The sequence below is a fragment of the Schistocerca nitens genome, chromosome 1 (genome assembly GCF_023898315.1).
Source record: "Schistocerca nitens isolate TAMUIC-IGC-003100 chromosome 1, iqSchNite1.1, whole genome shotgun sequence".
NCBI classification, from domain to species: Eukaryota; Metazoa; Arthropoda; class Insecta; order Orthoptera; family Acrididae; genus Schistocerca; species Schistocerca nitens.
Window position 1 is genome coordinate 171,471,427 of NC_064614.1, and position 23,760 is coordinate 171,495,186.

The 23,760-nt window shown below is 39.3% G+C and overlaps 1 protein-coding gene across 1 annotated transcript in view; it reads left to right on the forward strand.

Moving 5' to 3' along the window:
- The window catches only part of LOC126244652 (E3 ubiquitin-protein ligase listerin), a 160,393-nt gene that overhangs the window by 104,107 nt on the left and 32,526 nt on the right, over nucleotides 1–23,760 (forward strand). The window contains exons 14-16 of the mRNA XM_049948256.1: nucleotides 7,454–7,598; nucleotides 9,080–9,279; nucleotides 19,034–19,440. Of these exons, the coding sequence (XP_049804213.1) occupies nucleotides 7,454–7,598; nucleotides 9,080–9,279; nucleotides 19,034–19,440 (752 nt within the window). The remainder of the gene's footprint in view (nucleotides 1–7,453; nucleotides 7,599–9,079; nucleotides 9,280–19,033; nucleotides 19,441–23,760) is intronic.

A 23,760-nucleotide genomic window follows, 5' to 3' on the forward strand; every position in this document is an offset into this window, starting at 1 on the left:
GCTTGATCGGAAGCCACCAAAATGAATGATCAGCGGGGCTGACTGGATGCTGCTCAACCAGCAGGCTGTGTTTGAACACTGCGACAGTGTCTAGGAATGAGTGGACCACATCACATGAGTGATCCATCATGTCACTGATTTATCCATCCCAAAGTCTTCAGGTCATCTTAGAAGGCAACATGTAAGCTGGTGGACTGATGAGTGCCTTTCAGCAATCTGGAACAGGAGTGCAGTTATTTGATGGTTTAAATGTTGCCCAATAGCAGACAGCCTCACAGAATAGAGTCGTGAGAGCCAAAGCTTGACACGTAATTGAGGAAGGCAAAAAAAGGTCTTGGCAAGTGTTCCTAGACTCTATCATCTGTTCCATTTGTTCTACAAAAGTATGAGAAGCTATTCGGAAGATTTCCCGTAAACACAGTCGTTTATCAGTAGCAGTAATGCTGAAACAGGGTTGTCTCCAACAGTGCCCAGGGACGCCACTCAGATGATGGCACAGCATTTTGCAGCAACTACTGCCAATGTCACCCAGGATTCGATGTTTCACCACTACCATGCAACTGCAGAGAGGGACAGGTTGGACTGACACAATTCTGAGTTTTACACCTGCCCTTTCTCCATATAGAAGTGTCTGAGACTCGTGATACTGCATCTGGTCATGACCAAATCCGGTACTGCACGCTTCAACACTTGCCACCAGTGTCAAAGGAAATCCTCTTCGAATGTTTTAATTTGATATGGCAGACAAATCACTTCCCCAACTCGTGGAGAAAGGCAATTTTGATGCCTCTCCCTCAACCAGGAAAGGACTGCACGCATCCCAGTAGTTACCAGAGTGTTGCCTTAACAAGATGTCCAGGAAAGACTCTGGATTTAATGGTTAGCCATTGTCTGGTCTTGTTGTTAGAGACCAGGCAATTCTTTAGCTGCTCTCAATGTGTATTCTGGAGATTTCAGTCCACTGTCAACAACCTGAACCTACTAGAGGCGGCCATTCAGCAGACTTTCCTACATAAACATTACTATCTCGTCAGATTCTTTAATATCAGTAAGGCTTACGACACTACTTGGAGATGCAGTATCGTCATTCAACTCTTATCTGCGGGGCTTTCATTCCCATCTTCATATGATCTTTCTTGTTTTGGCAATTTTTTTAGATCACTCTTGGTGGCATGCTGTCTTGCAGTACCGGATTTGGTCATGACCAGGTAACATTTTGAACAGGAGTATGATGTTCATCAGGGCAGTGTTTTAAGTGTTACCCTCTTTGCCATAGCCATAAACAGTATCACATTTATGGTAAGGAATCCTGTGCAGTGCTCCTTATTTGTAGACAATTTTGCTGTTTTCTGTTCATCCTCCAGTGTTGCAACGATGACACATCAGTTTCAGGTTACAGTACAGAGGTTAGAGGAGTGGGCTGCAAAGATGAGTTTACAGCTTGTTGCAGATAAGTGTGTGTGTGTGTGTGTGTGTGTGTGTGTGTGTGTGTGTGTGTTTGTGTGTGTGTGTATGTGTTTTGTTTTTGTGTTTTCATTTTAATCATTGTTGTCATATTTTTAATTTACCTGACTAACATATGAGGGACACCATTCTACATTTAAAGACTCAGTGAGTGTTCTGGGACCTAATTTTGACTCCAAACTGTCGTGGTTACCACATCTGAGAGATCTGAATCCAAAACTCAGAAGACACTGAATGTCATCAAGTGCCTTATCCACAGGTCTTGGGGAGCAAACAGGGCATGTCTGCTTCAGTTTTATAGGCTTTTGTGTGTTTGTGGCTAAGCTATAGATGCACAGAGTACAGGTCAGTGAGGCCTTCTTACCTGAAGATTAGTGATGCTATCCACCTTGATGGGTTTAGGCTGGCCATGGGTGCTTACATGAACAGTGTCATACCCAGGCTCTGAGCAGAGGTTGGGGAACTGCCACTCACCATCCCGTGACAGCTCCTCATGGTGCATTAGGCATGTGAGTTCCTTGCAGCTCCAATTTCACCTACATACTGTACCGTTATTTGTCCATGTCTGGAATGCCTTTTCTCCTATCGTCCATGAGCAGCAGGGCCATTTGGGATCTGCATGAAGCGAATGCTGGAGTCCGTTGGTGTGAAGCATGTACAACCCCAAATCTATGCTCTTAACTGCGTGCCACCATGGTTACTGCAGAGGGCCCTGGGTAATTTTAGATTTGGAACAGCACAGGAGAGATTGCACTCGTGCATATGTTTTTAATACATTATTTTATGACATTTTAACTGAGCACCACAACTCTACAGCCATCTCTACGGATGGGTCGAAAGAGGGGGGACTCCATTGGTTGCTCTGTTGTTTTCCATAATAATGTCCTCAATGTCAGAATGTCTCGAGACTTTTATTGTCCTTGAAGCAGAATTATAAGCGATCTAACAGGCACTGAAGGAGGTGAGATGTGCTTCAAGTGCTAAATTCCTTGTCTATTCCAATTCTCTGGGTGGTCTTTACTCTCCATGACACTAGTACCCAGCAGATAAAATAGTCCAGAATATCCAGGACATCCTCCTACAACTACAATGGCTGGGGAGAAAAACACAAAAGCCTATAAAACTGAAAGAACAGATGTAGCAACCTAGGAGGTGTGTCGTGATCCTCAGTTATTTTAGTGTGCCATTCCCCTCCACGTTATTGCCTCACTGTTGAGGTACAGCGTTTTGTGTCAATAGGAAGACAAGTGGCTGGACATGACAGATAATAAACTACATCTAGTAAAGCCCACTACACAGCCGTGGTGTACCTCCTTTTAGCCACAAAGATGGGATGAGGTCCTTCTTACTCGTCTTCGCAAAGGCCACAGTCCTGTGACGCATGGCTTCTTGCTCCAGCGTGATGACCCTCCAATGTGTGTACAGATCACTGTGCACCACATTTTACTAGGCTGTGTTTTGTTTTTGGACCAGAGGGCAGCAACAGATTTGCTGACAGATCTGCCCTCTATTTTAAGTAACATTTAAACAAATGTGATGTCACTTTTAAGGTTTTGTGGTTTGTCCAAATTATTTTCAAAAATTTTAGAGGTATTTTGTAAGTGGTCAGCCAGTCACATATACCTGTATCATTGTTTTAGCTCCTCTGTTGTTTTCCTTCTGTTTTCTTCCCAGGTGTAGTACCGTTCATTATTTCTCCTTTGTTTTACGTAATATGATATGGAGTGATTCTGTGGATCACCATGATTGAGATAGGAGTGAGTGAGTGTGCCAACATTTTTATCCCCTCTAACCATATTCATTTCTTTTAATATTTATAAGGGTTCTGATAACGTCACCGTCGAGTGCTCGTAGACCCCAAAACTGCAACAGGAACAACAACAAAAATATAGTGTAGTTTACTGAAGCTACTGCCGAATCCAGTCTGCTCAATGGGTTGAGTTGCAGAAAGGATGACATTTATATTATTTAACAATATTCTTGTAAAAACTTTTTACAAAATACAGATTAAGCTTATGGAACAATAGATTTTTATGCCATGATTGCTTCTCTTCTTGAGGAGCAGTATTATCATTACTTGGTTCCTAAATTTCTGAAAGATGTTCAGCACTGTACTACATCATCAGCTACTAACCAACTAACCAAGACACAATCATATGAAGTATCTTTGCAAAAATGTGATTGGCTCAAGGAATATGTGACTAATGGAACCCAGTATGTTACTCTGGAACACTAATGAGAGAATAATAGGGCATCTAATGTTTTCAGTGTGACCAGAGACTATCATCATATGGAATTCCAAAAAGATCTGGAAAGAAATTTCTGATGGCAACCCTCTTTAAACATGGATAAGTATAAGATAATGGTTATAACACAAGAGGTATCTGACTACATGATTAGTGGTTAACTATTGAACATGTCATATCATACAAGTATTTGGGGGGGGGGGGGGGTAACACTAAGAATCAGTGTTCAGGGACAATCGCAAAATCAGCAACAGAAAGTGAATGGAACACACAGATTGTGTTTGGAAAACTTCTGGCAAAATGCAATTCATCTCTAAAGGAAATTACATAAAAGACAGCAGTGAAAGACTTCTGTAGTACTGTTCTGGTGTTTGGAGCCCTTATCATGCAGACACAGCAACAGACATCAAACAGATTCTTAGACACAGTGCTAGAATTGAAACAGGTTGGTATAGTAGTAAGTAAGTGTAACAGAAATGCTCAGGAAAGTAGATGGGAATCCTTGCAAGAAAGACACCAATGTTCTTGAGTCAGTGGTGGATGAATTTAGAGAACCTATATACGTAAAAGACTGTGCAAACATTATGTGTCACCAACATATATATTGTGCAGGGATCGCGAGAATAAGAGATTAAGGTTTGTACATGAGCATATATATAGTCATTTTTCCACAGCTCAATGGAATAATAAAGAAAGTCGATAATAATGATATGATATACTCTTCATTATGCACTGTACAATGACTTGCAGAGTATATGCGGATGTATATACAAAGAAGGGCAGCACAAATGATTACAGGTTTGTTCGATTCACAGGAGATCGTCGCAGAAATGCTGAAAACCTGCATTGGCAGATGTTTGAAGAGGGTGACAACTATCCCATGAAAGCATACTCATAACGATTCAAGAACCAGAATTAAATGAAGAATCTAGGACTATGTTACAGCTCGCTAGGTATTACTCCTGTAGAGACCACAAGACAGGCTTACACTAATTAGAGTGTGCACAGAAGTACTTACACAGGCATTCGTTCTGTTCTGCATGCACATACGAATCGGAAAAGAAGTCCTAATATGTGGTACAGTAGGAAATACCCTCTGCCATGCACACGACAATGGTTTGCATAGTATTGATGTAGGTGTAAAAATGGTTTGTGTGGGTCAGTGCACTGTCTTTGTGAAAAACATATGGAGTTCCAGATGTCACAATTTCCATCCACAGCCTCACAACACTCGAAATAATGTCAAATAAACTTCTTCTATTATGTTCAGACTGGTGGAAAATTTTGTTCTGGCCCCTTGGTATAATTTTTCAGTCAACACAGAAGCAAATCACTTTGACTGACTCACTTTACCATACCAGTCTCAGACAGCATTTGTCTTAACTTCAATGTGTAGGTTTCTATCAAAGAGCCAATTTTTCATGTTGTTGGCTCACTTACATGAATAATGTTTGCCAATAATAGCAGTTATTTCCTTGAATTCTCCAAAAGCAGCACTTGAGCTCTTTCAGACACTTCAGGTGTCCTCCCAGTGTTGTCAAGTAACAACTCCTCACCAGTGCACTGGACTCTTCATGCAACTATTATGAAACAGAGTATTTTGTCACATCATTAATTGTGATTTATTTGTACAAATTTTCATAATTATGTGGAATGATTAATTTGACATTCATATTACACATTCCAGCCTGGAGGTCCCAGGTTCAGTCCCAGATAGGGTGGGAATTTTTTGTCTTTCCAGTCCCTCCAGGACAACCGCAGGTCCACTCAGCATATAATCAAATTAATACCAAGAATCTCTCCTGGGGGATATAAAGGCTGCCCTCTCGTCTGAATATAAAATACAGTCTACTAAAATGTGGTGCATTATGATCCGTATGCCACAAGCACCACACATAGGATGGTCCTCTCAGCAGAGCTAGAAGCCATGCATTCAGGGATGTGTCCAATGCGAAGATGAGTTAGAAGGACCTCATCCCATCTGCTTGGCTAGAAGGAGGTACGCCACAACTGCATTGTGGACGTTACTAGATGCAGCTTATTTTCCTGTCACTTCCAGCCACTCTTCTCATTGGCGCATGACTCTGTATCCCAACAGTGAGGAAATAGCATTTAGGCACTTTCAGCTATTAATATATTACACTTTACAGATCGTTAATGTAAAGTTTAATATATTAATAGCTGAAAGTAATGTATTGAGGTACATCAGAATTAGTTGAGGTGGGAGCTGACAACACGGTACAGTGATAGAATAAAGTAAATCATCATTGCCCTCTTTAATGTACACCGTCTCACATCTAAGCGGTATCAGATATATTTAGTTTCTATGATTTTGGCTTTCTGTATGCAGTTTAGCTATATAGGTCAAATGATACTTTCGATATCACATTTTGTTACTTTCTGCATTTTTTGGCTATCTCTACTGGGATTGCCTTTTGGCTTCCTGTTCTGGTATCGCTTTTTCTATTGGTATCGTGAGTCTCGCTTGAGTTGAATGGGTCATGTAACCTTTTCAAATACTGTGTTTTGTGATTTACTGCAAATTTTGACTGCCTGGGTTAATCTCACTTTTTGGCTTTGTAGGTCTTGAGATATTATTGTTGGTTCACACTAATTTTGATTCCTGCCCTCCTCATCTTTGATACCAGTTATTATTTTGTGTTTACCTGGTGGATTTTGTCTGTGTATTTTAGTATTTCTGTAAGGTTGTGATCGTTATTTTAGATTTTAGTTTGTCGCTACCCAGAACCGTCAGTTTCCAGCACTTATCCGAGTACATTCACTATTTAGTATTAAGAATTTGTACAATTCCATAATTGATGTTTATATTTTCGCACCATAGGAATGGGCGATTGTGACGTCGTGGTCTTCATTTTGGAATAATTTTTATCTTTGGTCAAAGTCAGCTGGTGATACTGAAGGCTGTAGTTAATTCGTTTAATGCCCTTTCTGATTAGTTTACAAGGAAAGCTTATTTCAAATTTAAAAAAAGTAAAGCAGTCATCAACCTGAAGATTGCTTTCAATGCTTCAGTGATTTGCTGGGCATGGTCCTGTGGAGTTGGGTTACTGTTGTCTTCCTCAGATATTTGAACTGACTTACCCAGCCAGTACATTGGGGGGGCCTTCAGTTTAACATGGATTCTGAACCATGGTGCAACTCGGCAATTTTCACATCAACAAACATTTTCAAAGGTGGCAGAATCCATAAGAGACAGATAAAAACCCTAAGATTGTCATAATTACGTGAATTTATCATGAAATAGATTAAATTTTTAAGTCAGCATTTGGTTTGCTATAAATTTCATTTCACACCATCTCCTGAAAAATATTCTTCAAAACTTTTGTCCGGGAGTTATTAATTATTCTAACTGATTTCCAACGAGGGGACTTTATTGTGTTAAGCAATATCTCGTTTCTCCTAACTAGACATTGGTATTTAAAGAAAAAAAATTATATATTTTTTGCCAAGCACCCATTTCATGGCCTTTGACTACTTTGGCTCTCTAACCGTACTCTGCACTTCATTTGAACATTTTGGATATTTTGAGATTACCGCTGTTTACTAGGAAAAACAGACTGTGCAGAGCTCAACACTGACCTCTGACAGAAGAATAATGTAATGGTCAATTTAAATTTGTCCATGTTGTGGTGACACACTTGTGTATTTCATACATTTTAATACTTCATAATCTTTTCTTAAATAAAGGCAGGATCTAACACAGGTCTATTGCCATTTTGCAGGGCAGAAGTGGAGGGTAATACATGGATATGGGCAATATACAACCTGCACAAATACGCCTTTGGCATAGAAGATGGAACAGCAATATTCTCTTGTCTTATTAAAGAATCCAGACTATTTGGCCTGCCCAGAATGCATACTGAACAGGTGAGAATTTATGACCATTAGTGTATCTCTGTGATAAACAACTTTGAAACACAAGATAACGGAAATTAGGAAGTTCTGTATGAGCAAATTAATATTGGTGCTATTTAAGGATGGCATGACAAGGTAGTTACCAGAAAGACTCCAGTGTTCTGCAAGGTCCCATCTAACCTGGCATTCCGAGTAATGTTTTACTTGATCCTTAAATATTCCTGCTTTATTCACTCCTCTTTCCTCTGTTGTTCCAATGGAGGAATGTGTGGAAGCTAGTGTTAATGTCAGCTTCTGTTTACGTGTGTGTTTGCTATGACCTGCTAAGCAGAAATTCCTTTTGCATTTTTGTAGTTCTTGGTTTCTTTTGCAGGGGCTGCTATAATTTAAAAAAGTATAAATCTTTTAACATTTCTTTTTATCTGTGTTCAGTTTTGCCCGTTGAATTACCACTGTTGATTGAAACACATTGGTCTGTTCCTTGCCATTAATTATTTAATTAATTAATTCACACATTATGTTCCATAAACCTCAGAGTGCATACATGTTTGTGTGCCTTTTTCTTAACACAAGTATCAAATGGATTGGTAGCCATAGGAGCAGAGGCAAGAGGTACTTCTTGATTCTTGCAGTTTTCGTACAGATACAAAATAATGTGGCATGTGTTCTTTTAACCATATTGCAATCTGAAATCTGTTTCTCTAGTTCTCTGCAAAATTAGTTTTTACCACTTTTTCTTGAGCAGATTGAAAGAGTTTCTTTTTAAGAAATCATGTCTAGCTTGCTCAGGTCAGGTGGAATAGTGTGAGGGGTGAGGTGTGGAGAGTGAGAGTGGGTAGGAGGGAGGGTTGATTGACAACTGATAGGGAGAGGCAGGCAGGAAATGTGATAGGAATGTGGCACCAGTGAGCTCAAATTGTGTAACACGTGAAATGTTGGTCTGACTTGGGAGGAGGGGGAAGGGTGGGGGGAGGGGGGGTTGATGACATGGAGAGGAAGGAGGGAGTGAGTGAGTGAAGTTGGTGGAGCAGAGGGAGCATGGGGACAGGGACTAGTTGAGATTGAGGCCACGAGGATTGTGAGGGACAAAGGATATGTTTTTAAGGACAATTCCAGTCTACTTACTTCAAAGAAGCTGCTATTGATAGAGGAAGAGCCAGATGACATGGCTTCTAAAGCAGCCATTGAAGTCAAGTGCGTTGTTTACAGCAACATTTTCTGCCACTGGGTGTCAAAGGAAAGAAATTATTTTCCATCAGTGGTGCAGGAAAGAGCAAGATACATTCTTACTTTCCACTGTAACACCAAGAACTTTCACTTTGCCTTCCTGTCTAAGTGATTGCTAAGGATATCTTGTATATTATTGTATTTTCTAATTAGAACACTACTTCATTGGTAATTTTTACTGTAATTATTTTGCTCAGCTTGCTGCCTCCCTTGGTAAGTTGTGTCACGCAGTATAAAAACTTTACCCAGTACTTTATCAATTACAGATTTTTTATGGCCTTAACGCCTCAAAGAACTGCGATGTGGATTTTGCGGAAACAGAACTGTCAAAAACTTTGCCCACCATTACTTGCTGGCTGAACAATGTGACACGGCCCTTTCATAAAAGTGGTAACATTGTAGTGAGGCATTTCATGGAGCACATTCCAGCATACTGGAAAACAGTTGAAGCACGAATTCCCACGAGGTAAGTACCTCTTGTAAACTTCAGATATAAATGCATGATGAAATGAATTGTTACAATCTGTTTTAAAGACTTTAGAACTCTAAGCATTTATAATGTATGTCACGTGGACAGTGAGGAGTGATTTTCTATATTCATAAGGATGCAAGGCAAACTGTGAGAATCAGTGGAGAATCCAGATGGGGTTGCATGTAAAACTGAAAATTGGCCAATGTGAATTTACACTTATGAGTTGCAGTTTGACAAGTGAGCACATGTTAGGCTGTGAGCAGGATCCAATAGTGAGTTGAAGCCAGTGGGAATTTGTAAAGAGGTGGCAAACTTCTGTAGCTGAATTCACAGGAGGGGGGTGGGGGAGGAGGGGGGGGTTTGGAAGGTATAGCTATTGAGAGTGGAGTGGAGTTAGAAACAAGATAGCGCATGAGCATCTTCCACTCAGAATATTGGCAATAGAGTTGAAATGCATGGGAACCTACATCTAAATTGGATATCACAAATAGTAGCTCTAAGTTAATATTATTAATGAAAGTGATGATTAATTAATTGGGGAATATAAAAATTGCCCTTTGTTTTAATTTGTTACCACTTAGAATAAATGTGATGGCGTGAGTGAGTGCAGCTCAAACTGAAGCACAAGTGGAGACAGACAGGTTGTTGTTGTTGTTGTTGTGGTCTTCAGTCCTGAGACTGGTTTGATGCAGCTCTCCATGCTACTCTATCCTGTGCAAGCTTCTTCATCTCCCAGTACCTACTGCAACCTACATCCTTCGGAATCTGCTTAGTGTATTCATCTCTTGGTCTCCCTCTACGATTTTTACCCTCCACGCTGCCCTCCAATGCTAAATTTGTGATCCCTTGATGCCTCAAAACATGTCCTACCAACCAATCCCTTCTTCTAGTCAAGTTGTGCCACAAACTTCTCTTCTCCCCAATCCTATTCAGTACTTCCTCATTAGTTATGTGATCTACCCATCTAATCTTCAGCATTCTTCTGTAGGACCACATTTCGAAAGCTTCTATTCTCTTCTTGTCCAAACTATTTATCATCCATGTTTCACTTCCATACATGGCTACACTCCATACAAATACTTTCAGAAATGACTCCCTGACACTTAAATCTATACTCGATGTTAACAAATTTCTCTTCTTCAGAAACACTGTCCTTGCCATTGCCAGTCTACATTTTATATCCTCTCTACTTCGACCATCATCAGTTATTTTGCTCCCCAAATAGCAAAACTTCTTTACTACTTTAAGTGTCTCATTTCCTAATCTAATTCCCTCAGCATCACCCAACTTAATTCGACTACATTCCGTTATCCTCGTTTTGCTTTTGTTGATGTTCATCTTATATCCTCCTTTCAAGACACTGTCCATTCCATTCAACTGCTCTTCCAAGTCCTTTGCTGTCTCTGACAGAATTACAATGTCATCGGCGAACCTCAAAGTTTTTATTTCTTCTCCATGGATTTTAATACCTACTCCGAATTTTTCTTTTGTTTCCTTTACTGCTTGCTCAATATACAGATTGAATAACATCGGGGAGAGGCTACAACCCTGTCTTACTCCCTTCCCAACCACTGCTTCCCTTTAATGTCCCTCAACTCTTATAACTGCCATCTGGTTTCTGTACAAATTGTAAATAGCCTTTCGCTCCCTGTATTTTACCCCTGCCACCTTTAGAATTTGAAAAAGAGTATTCCAGTCAACATTGTCAAAAGCGTTCTCTAAGTCTACAAATGCTAGAAACGTAGGTTTGCCTTTCCTTAATCTTTCTTGTAAGGTCAGTATTGCCTCACGTGTTCCAGTGTTTCTACAGAATCCAAACTGATCTTCCCCGAGGTTGGCTTCTATTAGTTTTTCCATTCGTCTGTAAAGAATTCACGTTAGTATTTTGCAGCTGTGACTTATTAAACTGATAGTTCGGTAATTTTCACATCTGTCAACAGTTGCTTTCTTTGTGATTGGAATTATTATATTCTGCTTGAATTCTGAGGGTATTTTGCCTGTCTCATATATCTTGCTCACCAGATGGTAGAGTTTTGTCATGACTGGCTCTCCCAAGGCCGTCAGTAGTTCCAATGGAATGTTGTCTACTCCGGGGCCCTTGTTTCGACTCAGGTCTTTCAGTGCTCTGTCAAACTCTTCACGCAGTATCGTATCTCCCATTTCATCTTCATCTACATCCTCTTCCATTTCCATAATATTGTCCTCAAGTACATCGCCCTTGTATAGACCCTCTATATACTCCTTCCACCTTTCTGCTTTCCCTTCTTTGCTTAGAACTGGGTTTCCATCTGAGCTCTTGATATTCATACAAGTCGTTCTCTTATCTCCAAAGGTCTCTTTAATTTTCCTGTAGGCAGTATCTATCTTAACCCTAGTGAGATAAGCCTCTACATCCTTACATTTGTCCTCTAGCCATCCCTGCTTAGCCATTTTGCACTTCCTGTCGATCTCATTTTTGAGACGTTTGTATTCCTTTCTGCCGCTTCATTTACTGCATTTTTATATTTTCTCCTTTCATCAATTAAAATCAATATTTCTTCTGTTACCCAAGGATTTCTACTAGCCCTCGTCTTTTTACCTACTTGATCCTCTGCTCCCTTCACTACTTCATCCCTCAAAGCTACCCATTCTTCTTCTACTGTATTTCTTTCCCCCATTCCTGTCAATTGTTCCCTTATGCTCTCCCTGAAACTCTGTACAACCTCTGGTTCTTTCAGTTTATCCAGGTCCCATCTCCTTAAATTCCCACCTTTTTGCAGTTTCTCCAGTTTTAATCTACAGTTCATAACCAATAGATTGTGGTCAGAGTCCACATCTGCCCCCGGAAATGTCTTACAATTTAAAACCTAGTTCCTAAATCTCTGTCTTACCTTTATATAATCTATCTGATACCTTTTAGTATCTCCAGGGTTCTTCCATGTATACAACCTACTTTCATGATTCTTAAACCAAGTGTTAGCTATGATTATGTTGTGCTCTGTGCAAAATTCTACCAGGCAGCTTCCTCTTTCATTTCTTAGCCCCAATCCATATTCACCTACTATGTTTCCTTCTCTCCCTTTTCCTACACTCGAATTCCAGTCACCCATGACTATTAAATTTTAATCTCCCTTCACTATCTGAATAATTTCTTTTATTTCATCATACATTTCTTCAATTTCTTCGTCATCTGCAGAGCTAGTTGGCATATAAACGTGTACTACTGTAGTAGGTGTGGGCTTCGTATCTATCTTGGCCACAATAATGCGTTCACTATGCTGTTTGTAGTAGCTTACCCGCATTCCTATTTTCCTATTCATTATTAAGCCTACTCCTGCATTACCCCTATTTGATTTTGTGTTTATAACCCTGTAGTCACCTGACCAGAAGTCTTGTTCCTCCTGCCACCGAACTTCACTAATTCCCACTATATCTAACTTCAACCTATCCATTTCCCTTTTTAAATTTTCTAACGTACCTGCCCGATTAAGGGATCTGACATTCCACGCTCCGACCCGTAGAACGCCAGTTTTCTTTCTCCTGATAACGACATCCTCTTGAGTAGTCCCCGCCCGGAGATCCGAATGGGGGACTATTTTACCTCTGGGATATTTTACCCAAGAGGACGCCATCATCATTTAATCATACAGTAAAGCTGCATGCCCTCGGGAAAAATTATGGCTGTAGTTTCCCCTTGCTTTCAGCCGTTCGCAGTACCAGCACAGCAAGGCCGTTTTGGTTATTGTTACAAGGCCAGATCAGTCAATCATCCAGACTGTTGCTCTTGCAACTACTGAAAAGGCTGCTGCCCCTCTTCAGGAACCACACATTTGTCTGGCTTCTCAACAGATACCCCTCCGTTGTGGATGCACCTACGGTACGGCTATCTGTATTGCTGAGACACGCAAGCCTCCCCACCAACAGCAAGGTCCACGGTTCATGGGAGAGGGGGGGGGGGGGACAGACAGGTATGCTGTAATAATTTAATTTTTTTAATTCCTTTTTTGTGTCTTCTGTAATATTGCAAGAGTCAGGTTCTCTATGTTCATTCAGATATTGTGTAGCGAGTGCAGGCAGCGCCTGCATGGAGGGGGGGGGGGGGCGCTGTTAGAAATTTAAATTGTAAAAGAACCACAAGTTGCAATTACATTTATAATGTTGAAAGAGTGACCAGCCTCAAAAGGTGTATCTTTTGAGGTATATTAATTTTTTTTTTTTGTGCTAGGTTTATATGCTGTTCAAAATTACACGTAAGTGAAAAGTTGGAGAAAACTCACTGGCCGTGAGAAATAGGCTTCCGTTCAGGAGACAAAATTCTGATTACTGCTAGTAGATACATTTAAAACTAAAAAAAACAATACCGAGCTTTCAGTACTGTTCGTTCATTTCTCAGGAAAAAAAGGGGGCTAGATTGGAGAATGTTGAATAAGAGGAACAAATCACTAAGACCCCAGGTTCAGAGAGACCATACATAAAATTGCAGTTCCTTGTGACATGGACACCATGAGACACACTGTGTTGGCTCACTATCTTGTTGCATGACAGCTGACCAACTATCAACATGTGCAGATCGTTTGGAATTGAGTTAAAGGTGCACAATTGTTCTCATAACTGTTCTGTGAGATTGACATCAGGAGCTATTATGAGTAAAATGAGTCTGTGAAGTGTGTCTCACAGTGTTCTGATACAGTCCAGGAGTAATGAGTTTATACCATATCTTCCTGCAGAAATGAGGGCCACCTTTTAAGTTCTTACAAGTGATCACTAGATGGAAATGATGAGATGTAGTGTTGCAATTAAAAAAAAATATTTTTTATTGTTTAGAACAATGGCAGCTCAGAAAGTGAGTAAGTGGTTTGTCTAAGTGAATGGCTATAAAAACAATGTTTTGAAAAAAATAGACTTTTCTCATGAAGATTTTTGTTGGATGATTTTTTATGATATTTTAGAGGCCTAACTTGACAACAATTCTAAAAATTATTCCACTCCATCATGACATCTTGGTTGTTGTTGTTGTTGTTGCGGTCTTCAATCCAGAGACTGGTTTGATGCAGCTCTCCATGCTACTCTATCCTGTGCAAGCTTCTTCATTTCCAAGTAACTACTGCAACTTACATCCTTCTGAATCTGCTTAGTGTGTTCATCTCTTGGTCTCCCTCTACGATTTTTACCCTCCAAAACTGGCAATGGTACAGCAACGGTATTTTGGCTAATATTAAAACAATTGTAGGATGCACAATTTTTTTATTAACTCAAGAAGAAGGGCATCATCAGGTTATCTAATGAATGTTGGTGACAGCAGCCATAGCAGTGCAGACCAAGACCATGTGCGCAAGCTGTAAATATGGCTCCAGACCAAAATGACACCAGAGGTCCAACCACATACACACACAGTATTCGTATGTATGCTCTGTGTGTATGAGGATGAGCATCCGGTGCGGGTTTGTTGTGGGGCCATATTTGCGGCCTGTGTGCATGGTCTTGTTTTGTGCTGCTACGACTGCTGTCACCAACGCTCACGAGATAACCTGATGTCCTATCCAAGCAAAATGCTTCATTCTTAAATTATTAAAGAACATTAGTGGCTTGGTCTGGTATGCAATAGCATAGACAGGATGACGTATACTGCATCGACAGTCACCTGATGTCAGTTAATGTCTGCCTTGCTACGAGACTCCTGTAGAGACAGAGATCTGGCCACTGCGCTAGAAATTGAAGACATACCAGGTGGGGTGGAGAGAGTGTACCAGAACATGCTTCGTAGTTACAAAGTCTGTAACAACATTGATGTCGTCACATCAAGCTTCTGTTGTAATGTGTTGGTACTGTACACTATGCTGGGTTCTGTTTTGTCTTAGAGTAATGTAAGCACATCATCTTTAAGTGTTAATACAAACAAATGTGTTTAAGAGATAAATGGATGTTTTGTTATGTTTCTGTTCAAATTGTTACCTAATAATTTACTGTGCCATGCCTAATTCGGCTCCTGAAGCAGAAGTAGGTGAGTTAAGCATCTGAATTGAAACTGTCATAGACGTGGGTTATTCGAAATATCACATATTCTCTCCCATCTACAAATCCCAAAACTTTGATATTGGAATTTTCGAACACCCTGTATTTGACAACTACTCCTCAAAGTGCTTGTTTCAACTTTCAGTAAGTAATCATCTTCATAAAAAAGTTTGTCTGCAGAACAATGCTTCAGTCAGTGAAGAATTTTGTGAAGTTTGACCAGAATTAGTAGTTGTTCTTAAAAAAACATTTGTGCTTTGTGCAATGTGACTAAAGAGGATTGGCATGTGACTTACAATGAAATGGTCATGATTAGTCATATCGTAGTCTGCAGTGTTATCGATTTTCCACAAATATTTATCTGCAAAAAAGTTCTGTTGCTGACAGATTCAAGACAGGTTGATCACGACTCAAAAAGTGGTTCTTCTGAGTTGGTGCGAGGAAAAGCTCAAAATTCAACTGAGAAAATGCAAAATCCATTTACAACATCTTTAGAGCATTTGCCTATAAGCTGAAAACACTAAGAAGCCATCAACTGTTTGTGTAACTCTTAGTATGAATCTAAACTGATGAAAGTTGTTGGCAGAGCACTTCCAAGAATATGATTACTTGTTTCTTTGGTTACATTAGACTTGTCATGGCTGTTGCTTTATGATTGCAGAACAGTTAATTCAGAAAGGTATGTAGCAGTTTCTTTGCCACAAGTTGTCAATAAAATCAGGAAAAAAATTTCACTATTCTTCATTGTGACAATTCCATCTGTTACACTGCATATCAAAAAATTGATCATTTGATGAAGAAAAACATTGTATTACTGCCTCATTGCCCATATTCAACAGATTTATCACTTGATGACATCTTTTTGTTCCCTTATGTCAAACAAAAAATGCATGGATAGTGATTTCCATTACCTCAAGAAGCCATTACATCCTTCCAAAACCATACTTTTGAGGTACCAGCTTCAGAGTGGAAGAAAATCAAAGTTGATACAAACTCATGAAAAAGTGTATAAATTTTTATGGGGAATATTTTGAGCAACAGTAAAACGATGTGTACTAACAAAACTTTTTATTTCAGTATTTTCATAAAAACATAAAAGTCAGACTTTGTATGGGCCACCTGCAGGGTGCTGTAAGCAAACAAATCATTTCATATGAACAGACAGTAGGCGTAAGTATCATTTGCTGATGAAAGATGATAGCAGACTTACTAGGGTCCCCATTTCGTCCTCAGTAAACATTACTCACACAAGTGGGCCACATACAACACAACCTCCACGACATGCCCAAATGGAATACTGATGGGAAGCAAGATGTGGTGCTTTTCCCTATACTCATACAATGCCATTGGACATACCTACGTATAGTGAGACCATCCAGATAGTCTTTTTCCATGCTTTGAGCTTTCAGTTATGATGTTCCTGCATCCTTGCTAACCTCTGTTACCCTAGGATTTGTTGTGATATTCCTGCACCCTTGCTAACCTCTATTGCCCTAGGATTTGCTGTGAGTAGAGGTTGTACCCCACAAAAAGAGGGTGGTTCTGAACAATGTGAACACTCAATACTTGTTACCATCCAGCATTGAATAGGCAAATGATTGGCCAGTCTCTCCACTGTTAAAATTTGCAGTAGTCAAAAGAAATCCCCACCACCACCAGTAGCAGTTGAATCTGGTAGCAGAAGGTTTTCCACATTTAAGGTACTCTCAATACCCTCTTGACACAGTGGCACATGAGAAAGCCCGATACCTTTATGGTTTTGGAGATGGAATACTCCACATATTGTGTACCTGCTTTCTGGGCATGATCAACTGTACAGATATCATATGCCTTGTGTGTCCTCCATTCAGCTATCACACTGGCAGCCAGTGCTTGGTCGCAGACCACCTCCTAGTCACATGACATACTGAACTGTTCCCTGTGTGCTCTTTCACAAACACAACTACTACAAAGAGAGGGAGGGAAAGAGAGAGAGAATGGTGGGTGAATTTTGCGCTTGCATGTGAGGATGAGGGGGGGGGGGGGGGGGGCGAGGAGGAAAGTGGTGACAGAATGTGTTGGATAACTGTTTTTTGGATAATTGATCATTTAATAGCAGTATAAAACCTAAGTGAGGGTCATTTTTGTGGTGTGGCTGCCACTACACAAATAAACATCAAATTAAACACAAAACAGTACTGTACATATATATTGTTTTTATCATTAATGAAACAGAGAAATGGGGCTATGTAGATTAGTTTGAAAAGTTCAGAAAGCTGCTGAAGCAGTATTTGCTTTTGCCAAAGAACTGAGACTCAGTGGCCCCCCACCCCACCCCACCCCAATCCTCCACCCCTCTCCCTAAATCTTGCAAATGTTTCAAAGACAGCTATTGGACAGCAACATATTCTTCTATTCTAATCACTTGATGGCCATCTCTCAACAATGGATGACTTTCTTGCTGAACAGCCCTTTACCAACATTGTCATTGTCGTGAGGCCTTTCTTGGTATTGTGCAGGTATTCGTCACAGATGACACTGGCAGTTATTTCATTGTCTGTCACTACTTGATAGCCAGGGTCATCAACATCACATTCAAGCCAGTTTTGAATATTTTCCTGATCACATTCTTCAAATCCTGAACATTATGTAACTGGTTCTCCAAGTTCAGATACAAATTAACTGTTTGGTGTCTCTTTAGATGAAAATGACTGACTCATCTGAAGGAAAGAGCTTATTCCAAGTTTTTTCTAATATAATGTCCTTGAAGTTGCTTAAGTTTCTGCTGTCATATACACATAATTCTTAAAATGAATCCCTTTTTACCAATGCCAATTCTGCACCCTAACCCCCCACCCCATATTCTTTTCCAATTAGTACCATACACAGTAATGTATTTCTGGAATGCCGGCCGGAGTGGCTGTGCGGTTCTGGGCGCTACAGTCTGGAGCCGAGCGACCGCTACGGTCGCAGGTTCGAATCCTGCCTCGGGCATGGATGTGTGTGATGTCCTTAGGTTAGTTAGGCTTAATTAGTTCTAAGTTCTAGGCGACTGATGACCTCAGAAGTTAAGTCGCATAGTGCTCAGAGCCATTTGAACCATTTTTTTATTTCTGTAATAACATCTGAAGCTGTCACTGATGCCCTGGTCCATCAATTCAGGTCATAGAACAGCAAAAATGACAGTTGGCAGGGAGGGGGAAACTAGCCAGCCCAGCACCAGCAAAACTTCTACATGGCTTGCATATAAATTTGAATTTGATGATTTGAACACTTTTACTTAACTGTTGTTTCAGTTGATTTTTTTTCAGGTAATAACTTATTTCTTGTATTCTATTCAATAGTAGAAATATGTATTAATTATTGGTTTCTAGTGTCTAAGGAAAATATAATTGAAAGGATAGGTCACCACTCACTTTAAAGCCAAAGTGACGAATGAGTCATAGGCACATATTGTGATTACTGCTACACTATTAAACTACAGTCCTTCATTGGAGTTGAAAAGAAGTTTCGCATACATATATACATATAGTTGTCTTCTGAATTATGTCACTGCGTCAGGACTGTATAAATGATTGTAAAACATCATATCTGCTCCAATGCAGGATCATATTATGTATTTCACTATCAGTCACTTGCTCTATTTGTCTGGGCCAATCTGCAGCTCATAACTCTGCCTTTGAGTTGTAACATTACCTGCCTTCTCAGTCATATCCAATATTGTCTTAATAACACATTGTACCTTGAATACTGATTACAGTGATTTAATGTGTTACAGTGAATTGTCAAATGTTGACTGGGAAGAAGTACATAAGTTGATAGAGAAAATACACTTCCTTGCTGCAGTCACGAAAAATGCTTGGCATGTTCTTCCAGTGCGCATGTGGGATTTCATTCTTTTGGCTCTTGTGCACCTCGTAAAGAATTTACAGAGTGCTGTTAAGACTCTCCTGCAAGAAACGAATGCACAACGCACACACAGCACTAGTAGGAGAAACCTAACCTCCTTTGCAGTTGCAACATGCCTCTTGTTTCGAGCTGTTGACAATTTCTTCAAAGAAGTTGCCAAAGAAGACAACAAAGAACTGGACAAAAAAATGTTTAAAGACTTACTGGAAGAATGGAAGCTGGTTTATGTAGGAGAAATTTACAAGACCTTCACAGATATTGTCAAACTCTTGGCAGGTATAAATCTTCATTAAATCTTTTAGTTTTAAGTATTAATTAGAATATAGCATACTGAGGAATTAGCATACCTTGACTTTAATGTACTGCTGCATTCCATAATCTGTGTGCATTACACATGTAGTTCATAGTTGATGACTTTTACCTTTTATTCTGAGATTGATGTGTATTTTGTGATACAGTAACATTAAATGGTTATTATCTGTGCAATATCCTCCAGGAAAAATATTAAGTTGTGGTCCAGACATTTCTGGTAAATAGTTTATGAAAATTAATGCTGTGGTACCTTTTGTTCAGCCGAGTTGTTGTTTCCATTTTATGTTCATTATTTTGACAACTGACCCAGTCATCTTCTTCAGGTGCTGCAAGTTGTGCTGTTTTATATACTAGCTGGCTGGACTCCAACCAGACTATGAATTATTATTGGTCCAGTTAGAGTACAGGCAGTGAGTACATGTAACAGCACAACTCGCAGCACTTGAAAAAGACAACTGAGTCTTTTATTGAAATATTGTACATAAAATGGAAATCACAACTAAGCTGAACATCTAGAATCACACCAATAATCAATCATGCTGAAAAAGACCTGAAAGGTTGCTGTTAATATCAAGTTCCACCATGTATTTAATTTCTCCCATCCGGTCCTGATTTGAGTTTTTGTCAGCTATAAATTACTTACTCCACCATCACTGGTACCATCACCATAAGAGCTCAGATTTAGATGTACTACAAAATATGATCTATTCAATCATCTCCATTCAATAAATCTGGTAAATATGCTCCAAAAATTTTAAAATGTGCATTAAAAAATCCACCATATTTCAACTTTCCCACATTTATTAGGCTAGATGAAGTAATCAGATTTGCAAATTTATTCCTAAACTTACTCATAACAAAATTAATATTTATTTCTCCCCCCTCCCCCGAATCTGTTTTAGCATTTCTATTGAAAAAAAATTAAATGTTTGCATAGGTTTCTGGAAGAAATAGTTTCCTTCTGTCACTTAAATTGTTTTTATAAGAAGATAAAGGTCTCTCTGCTTCACACGAAGTCAGAGCACAGTACTGAAAAGAGGCTATGCCACTTCCAGACTAAGCATTAGGCTGTTTTTCACTTTCTTCTTATAGCACCTTTTTCATATCCTGCACTAAATTTAAACGTGGATTCATTTCATAAGTTTTCTCAATTTTTTTTTGTAAAGATACTTTCGTATTTCTCCTACTATGTCTCCAGTGACAGCTGTTTCGTATACTTGCAGTGTAGTGGATAGAGGCATCTCTTTTCCTTCCAGACATGTGATTTCAGATGGGAATTTACTAAAATATGTGTTAATAAATACCAATTTACTCTGTTGACTCTTCTTACTGCAAGCACTAAACTAAGCAGGGTTACTCACTGCTTCATGTTTATGCATTACGTCAAGCACCTTTTCACATTTTCTAATTGATCACTGTAATATAGAATTGCTTCAATCCACATACCCCATCTCATGCGGATTGCTTAGGGGGGTAAACAAGTACCTTTCATCATATCAGCAAATAATTTCAATTTGGTGGCACATTCACAGATACTTCATTGCAAAGGAAATTAAGGCTGCCAGCCAGTGAAGCGGATGTGTTAAACATGTCATATGAAATGCCTTAGGATAAAATACCTTCAAAGCTTTTGCAGCCTTAATCATGTATTCTGCTGCATCTGTAACTATCAGCAAGAATTACATTACATTACATTAATACTTGTTCCATAGATCAGGAATACGATATTTTGTAATGATGTGGAATGTATCAGTTTAACATAAGTTTCATTACACAGTTTTTTTTTAGTTACTGCTTCATATCTAAAAATTCATCTATTGAGTAGAAGAAGTTGTCATTCATAAATTGTTTTAATTTGTTTTTAAATATTGGTTGGCCATCTGTCAGACTTTTAATGCTAATTAGCAAATGACCAAAGATTTTGTGGCAGCATAATTCACACCTTTCTGTTCCTTAGTCAAATTTAACCCAGAATAGTGAAGTTCATCATTTTTTCTAGTGTTGTAGCTATGCACCTGCTATTATTCCTGAATTGGAATGTGTTATTAATAAGAAATTTCAGAAGGGAATATATGTATCGTGAAGGTACTGTGAATATCCCCAGCTCCTTAAATCGATGTCTGCAAGGTGATCTTGGGTGGGCTCCAGCTATTATTCTGATTACACACTTTTTTGTAGTGTATATTTTCTCTTAATGATGCATTGCCCCAAAATATGGTGACAAATGAAAGCAGTGAATGAAAATAGGCATAGTAGGCTAATTTAGTGACATATTTATCACCAAAATTTGCTATAACCCTAATAGCATAATTAGCTGAATCTAACCGTTTCAGCAGATCATCCATGCGTTTCTTCCAATTCAATTACTCATCAATGCACACACCCAGAAATTTTGAATATTCTATCTTAGCAACAGGCCTCTGTTTTTAGTGAGAGTCCATTTGCAGAGAACCACTTAATAATTTTCTGAAAGTCATTATTTACAATTTCCTCAGCTAATTCTTGTTTAGTGGGAGTGATTACTATATATGCATCATCAGCAAAAAAATTACCATTGCATCTTCATTAATGTAGTGGCAAGTCGTTAATATGTATTAAGAACAATAAGGGAACCAAGGCTGAACCCTTGTGGGTCACCATTCTTGATACCTCTGCAGTTAGAGGACTCTGCTGATTTTTGCAGTCTATCTGTACTGTTAATTTCAACCTTGTGCATTCTTCCAGTTAAATATGAATTAATCCATTTGTGCTTTGCCCTACTCACGCCATAATACTTAGCTTATCTGGAAGAATTTCAAGATTCACATCGTCAAAAGCTTGTGAGAGGTCACAAAATATCCCAATGGGTGATGTTCAGTTATTCAGAGTATTAACGTATAGGATATCAAAATCAAACCCTTTCAGCCCTCTAAGGTGTTTGATTTGACATCCTGTAGTGAACAGCTGAGTCCCGCAACCATCTCTGAAAATATGGACATACAGAGACATTTAATATATGATCAGTGAAAGCATATACAGGGTGTACAGAAAGTCTGGGAACACTTTCAATTATTTATTGCAAAATACCTAACATTGTACAGATGTCATACATATTGCATTTTGAAGAGAGACTCTGAAAGCTTTTTTTACAAACATTCGATATGCGAACCACGAGTCACCCGGCAGATGTCATCACCTGGCAGACGTCAATACGGTAATCAAATTCTTGCCATACCCATCCCAGTATGGCATCGTCGACTGTGGCAGTAGCTTCCCGTATTCTCTCCCGGAACTCTGCTACATCATATGGTAGAGGCGGTACATACACCAGATCTTTAATGTGTCCCCACAGAAAAAAGTCACACGGAGTGAGATCTGGTGCTCAGGGAGACCATTTCATGAAACAGCTGTCCCCTTCTGTAGCATGGTCAATCCATCAATGTGGCACTATCAGCAAATTACCAAACTATGCTGTGGCAGTATTTTTTAAACCTAGGGTTTCTCTTCAAAATGACATATGTATGATTCTGCACAATGTTTGGTGTGCAATAAATAACTGAAAGTGTTTCCGGACTTTACGTACACCCTGTATAGCATTTTCTGGTGAAAAGCCTTTCTATAAACTAAACTGACATTTTGTTAGTACATCATTTTCACAGACACATGAAGCTGATTCTGATTACATTACTTTTTCAAGAATTTTGGATTAAGCTGTCAGAAGATAGATTGGGCAGTAATTGTTAGCATCAGACCTACCGTATTTACTCGAATCTAAGACGCACTTTTTTTCCGGTTTTTGTAATCCAAAAAACCGCCTGCGGCTTAGAATCGAGTGCAAAGCAAGCGGGAGTTCTGAAAAATGTTGGTGGGTGCCGCCACAACTAACTTCTGCCGTCGAATATATGTAGCGCCACATAGGCACGCTTTGTAGGCACAAAGATAAATACTGGCACCAAAATCTCTGCGTCAGTAAATAAATAAAAAGTGGAAGACGAGCCTTTTTCCTCCGCCCAGAGTTTCGATCACTGCATTTTGGTACATTATTCAACGAAGTAAATACAAATTCTGTATTGTTGATCTTCGAATGTAGCAGCATTTCAATGTACTATGAAAATCCGACTGGCAAGACTGTTTGGGATGTTTGTCAATATGGCCAACTCTACGTTCTGAATTTTTTCCTACCTGTGAGAAGAGATGGTTGCTAATAGGAGCTTTTATGAATTGTGAATCACATGTAGTATTCTCTTCGCCATAAGATTAATACGAATATAAACATTTTGTCATGTATTGTTTCGTGTTTGCTAC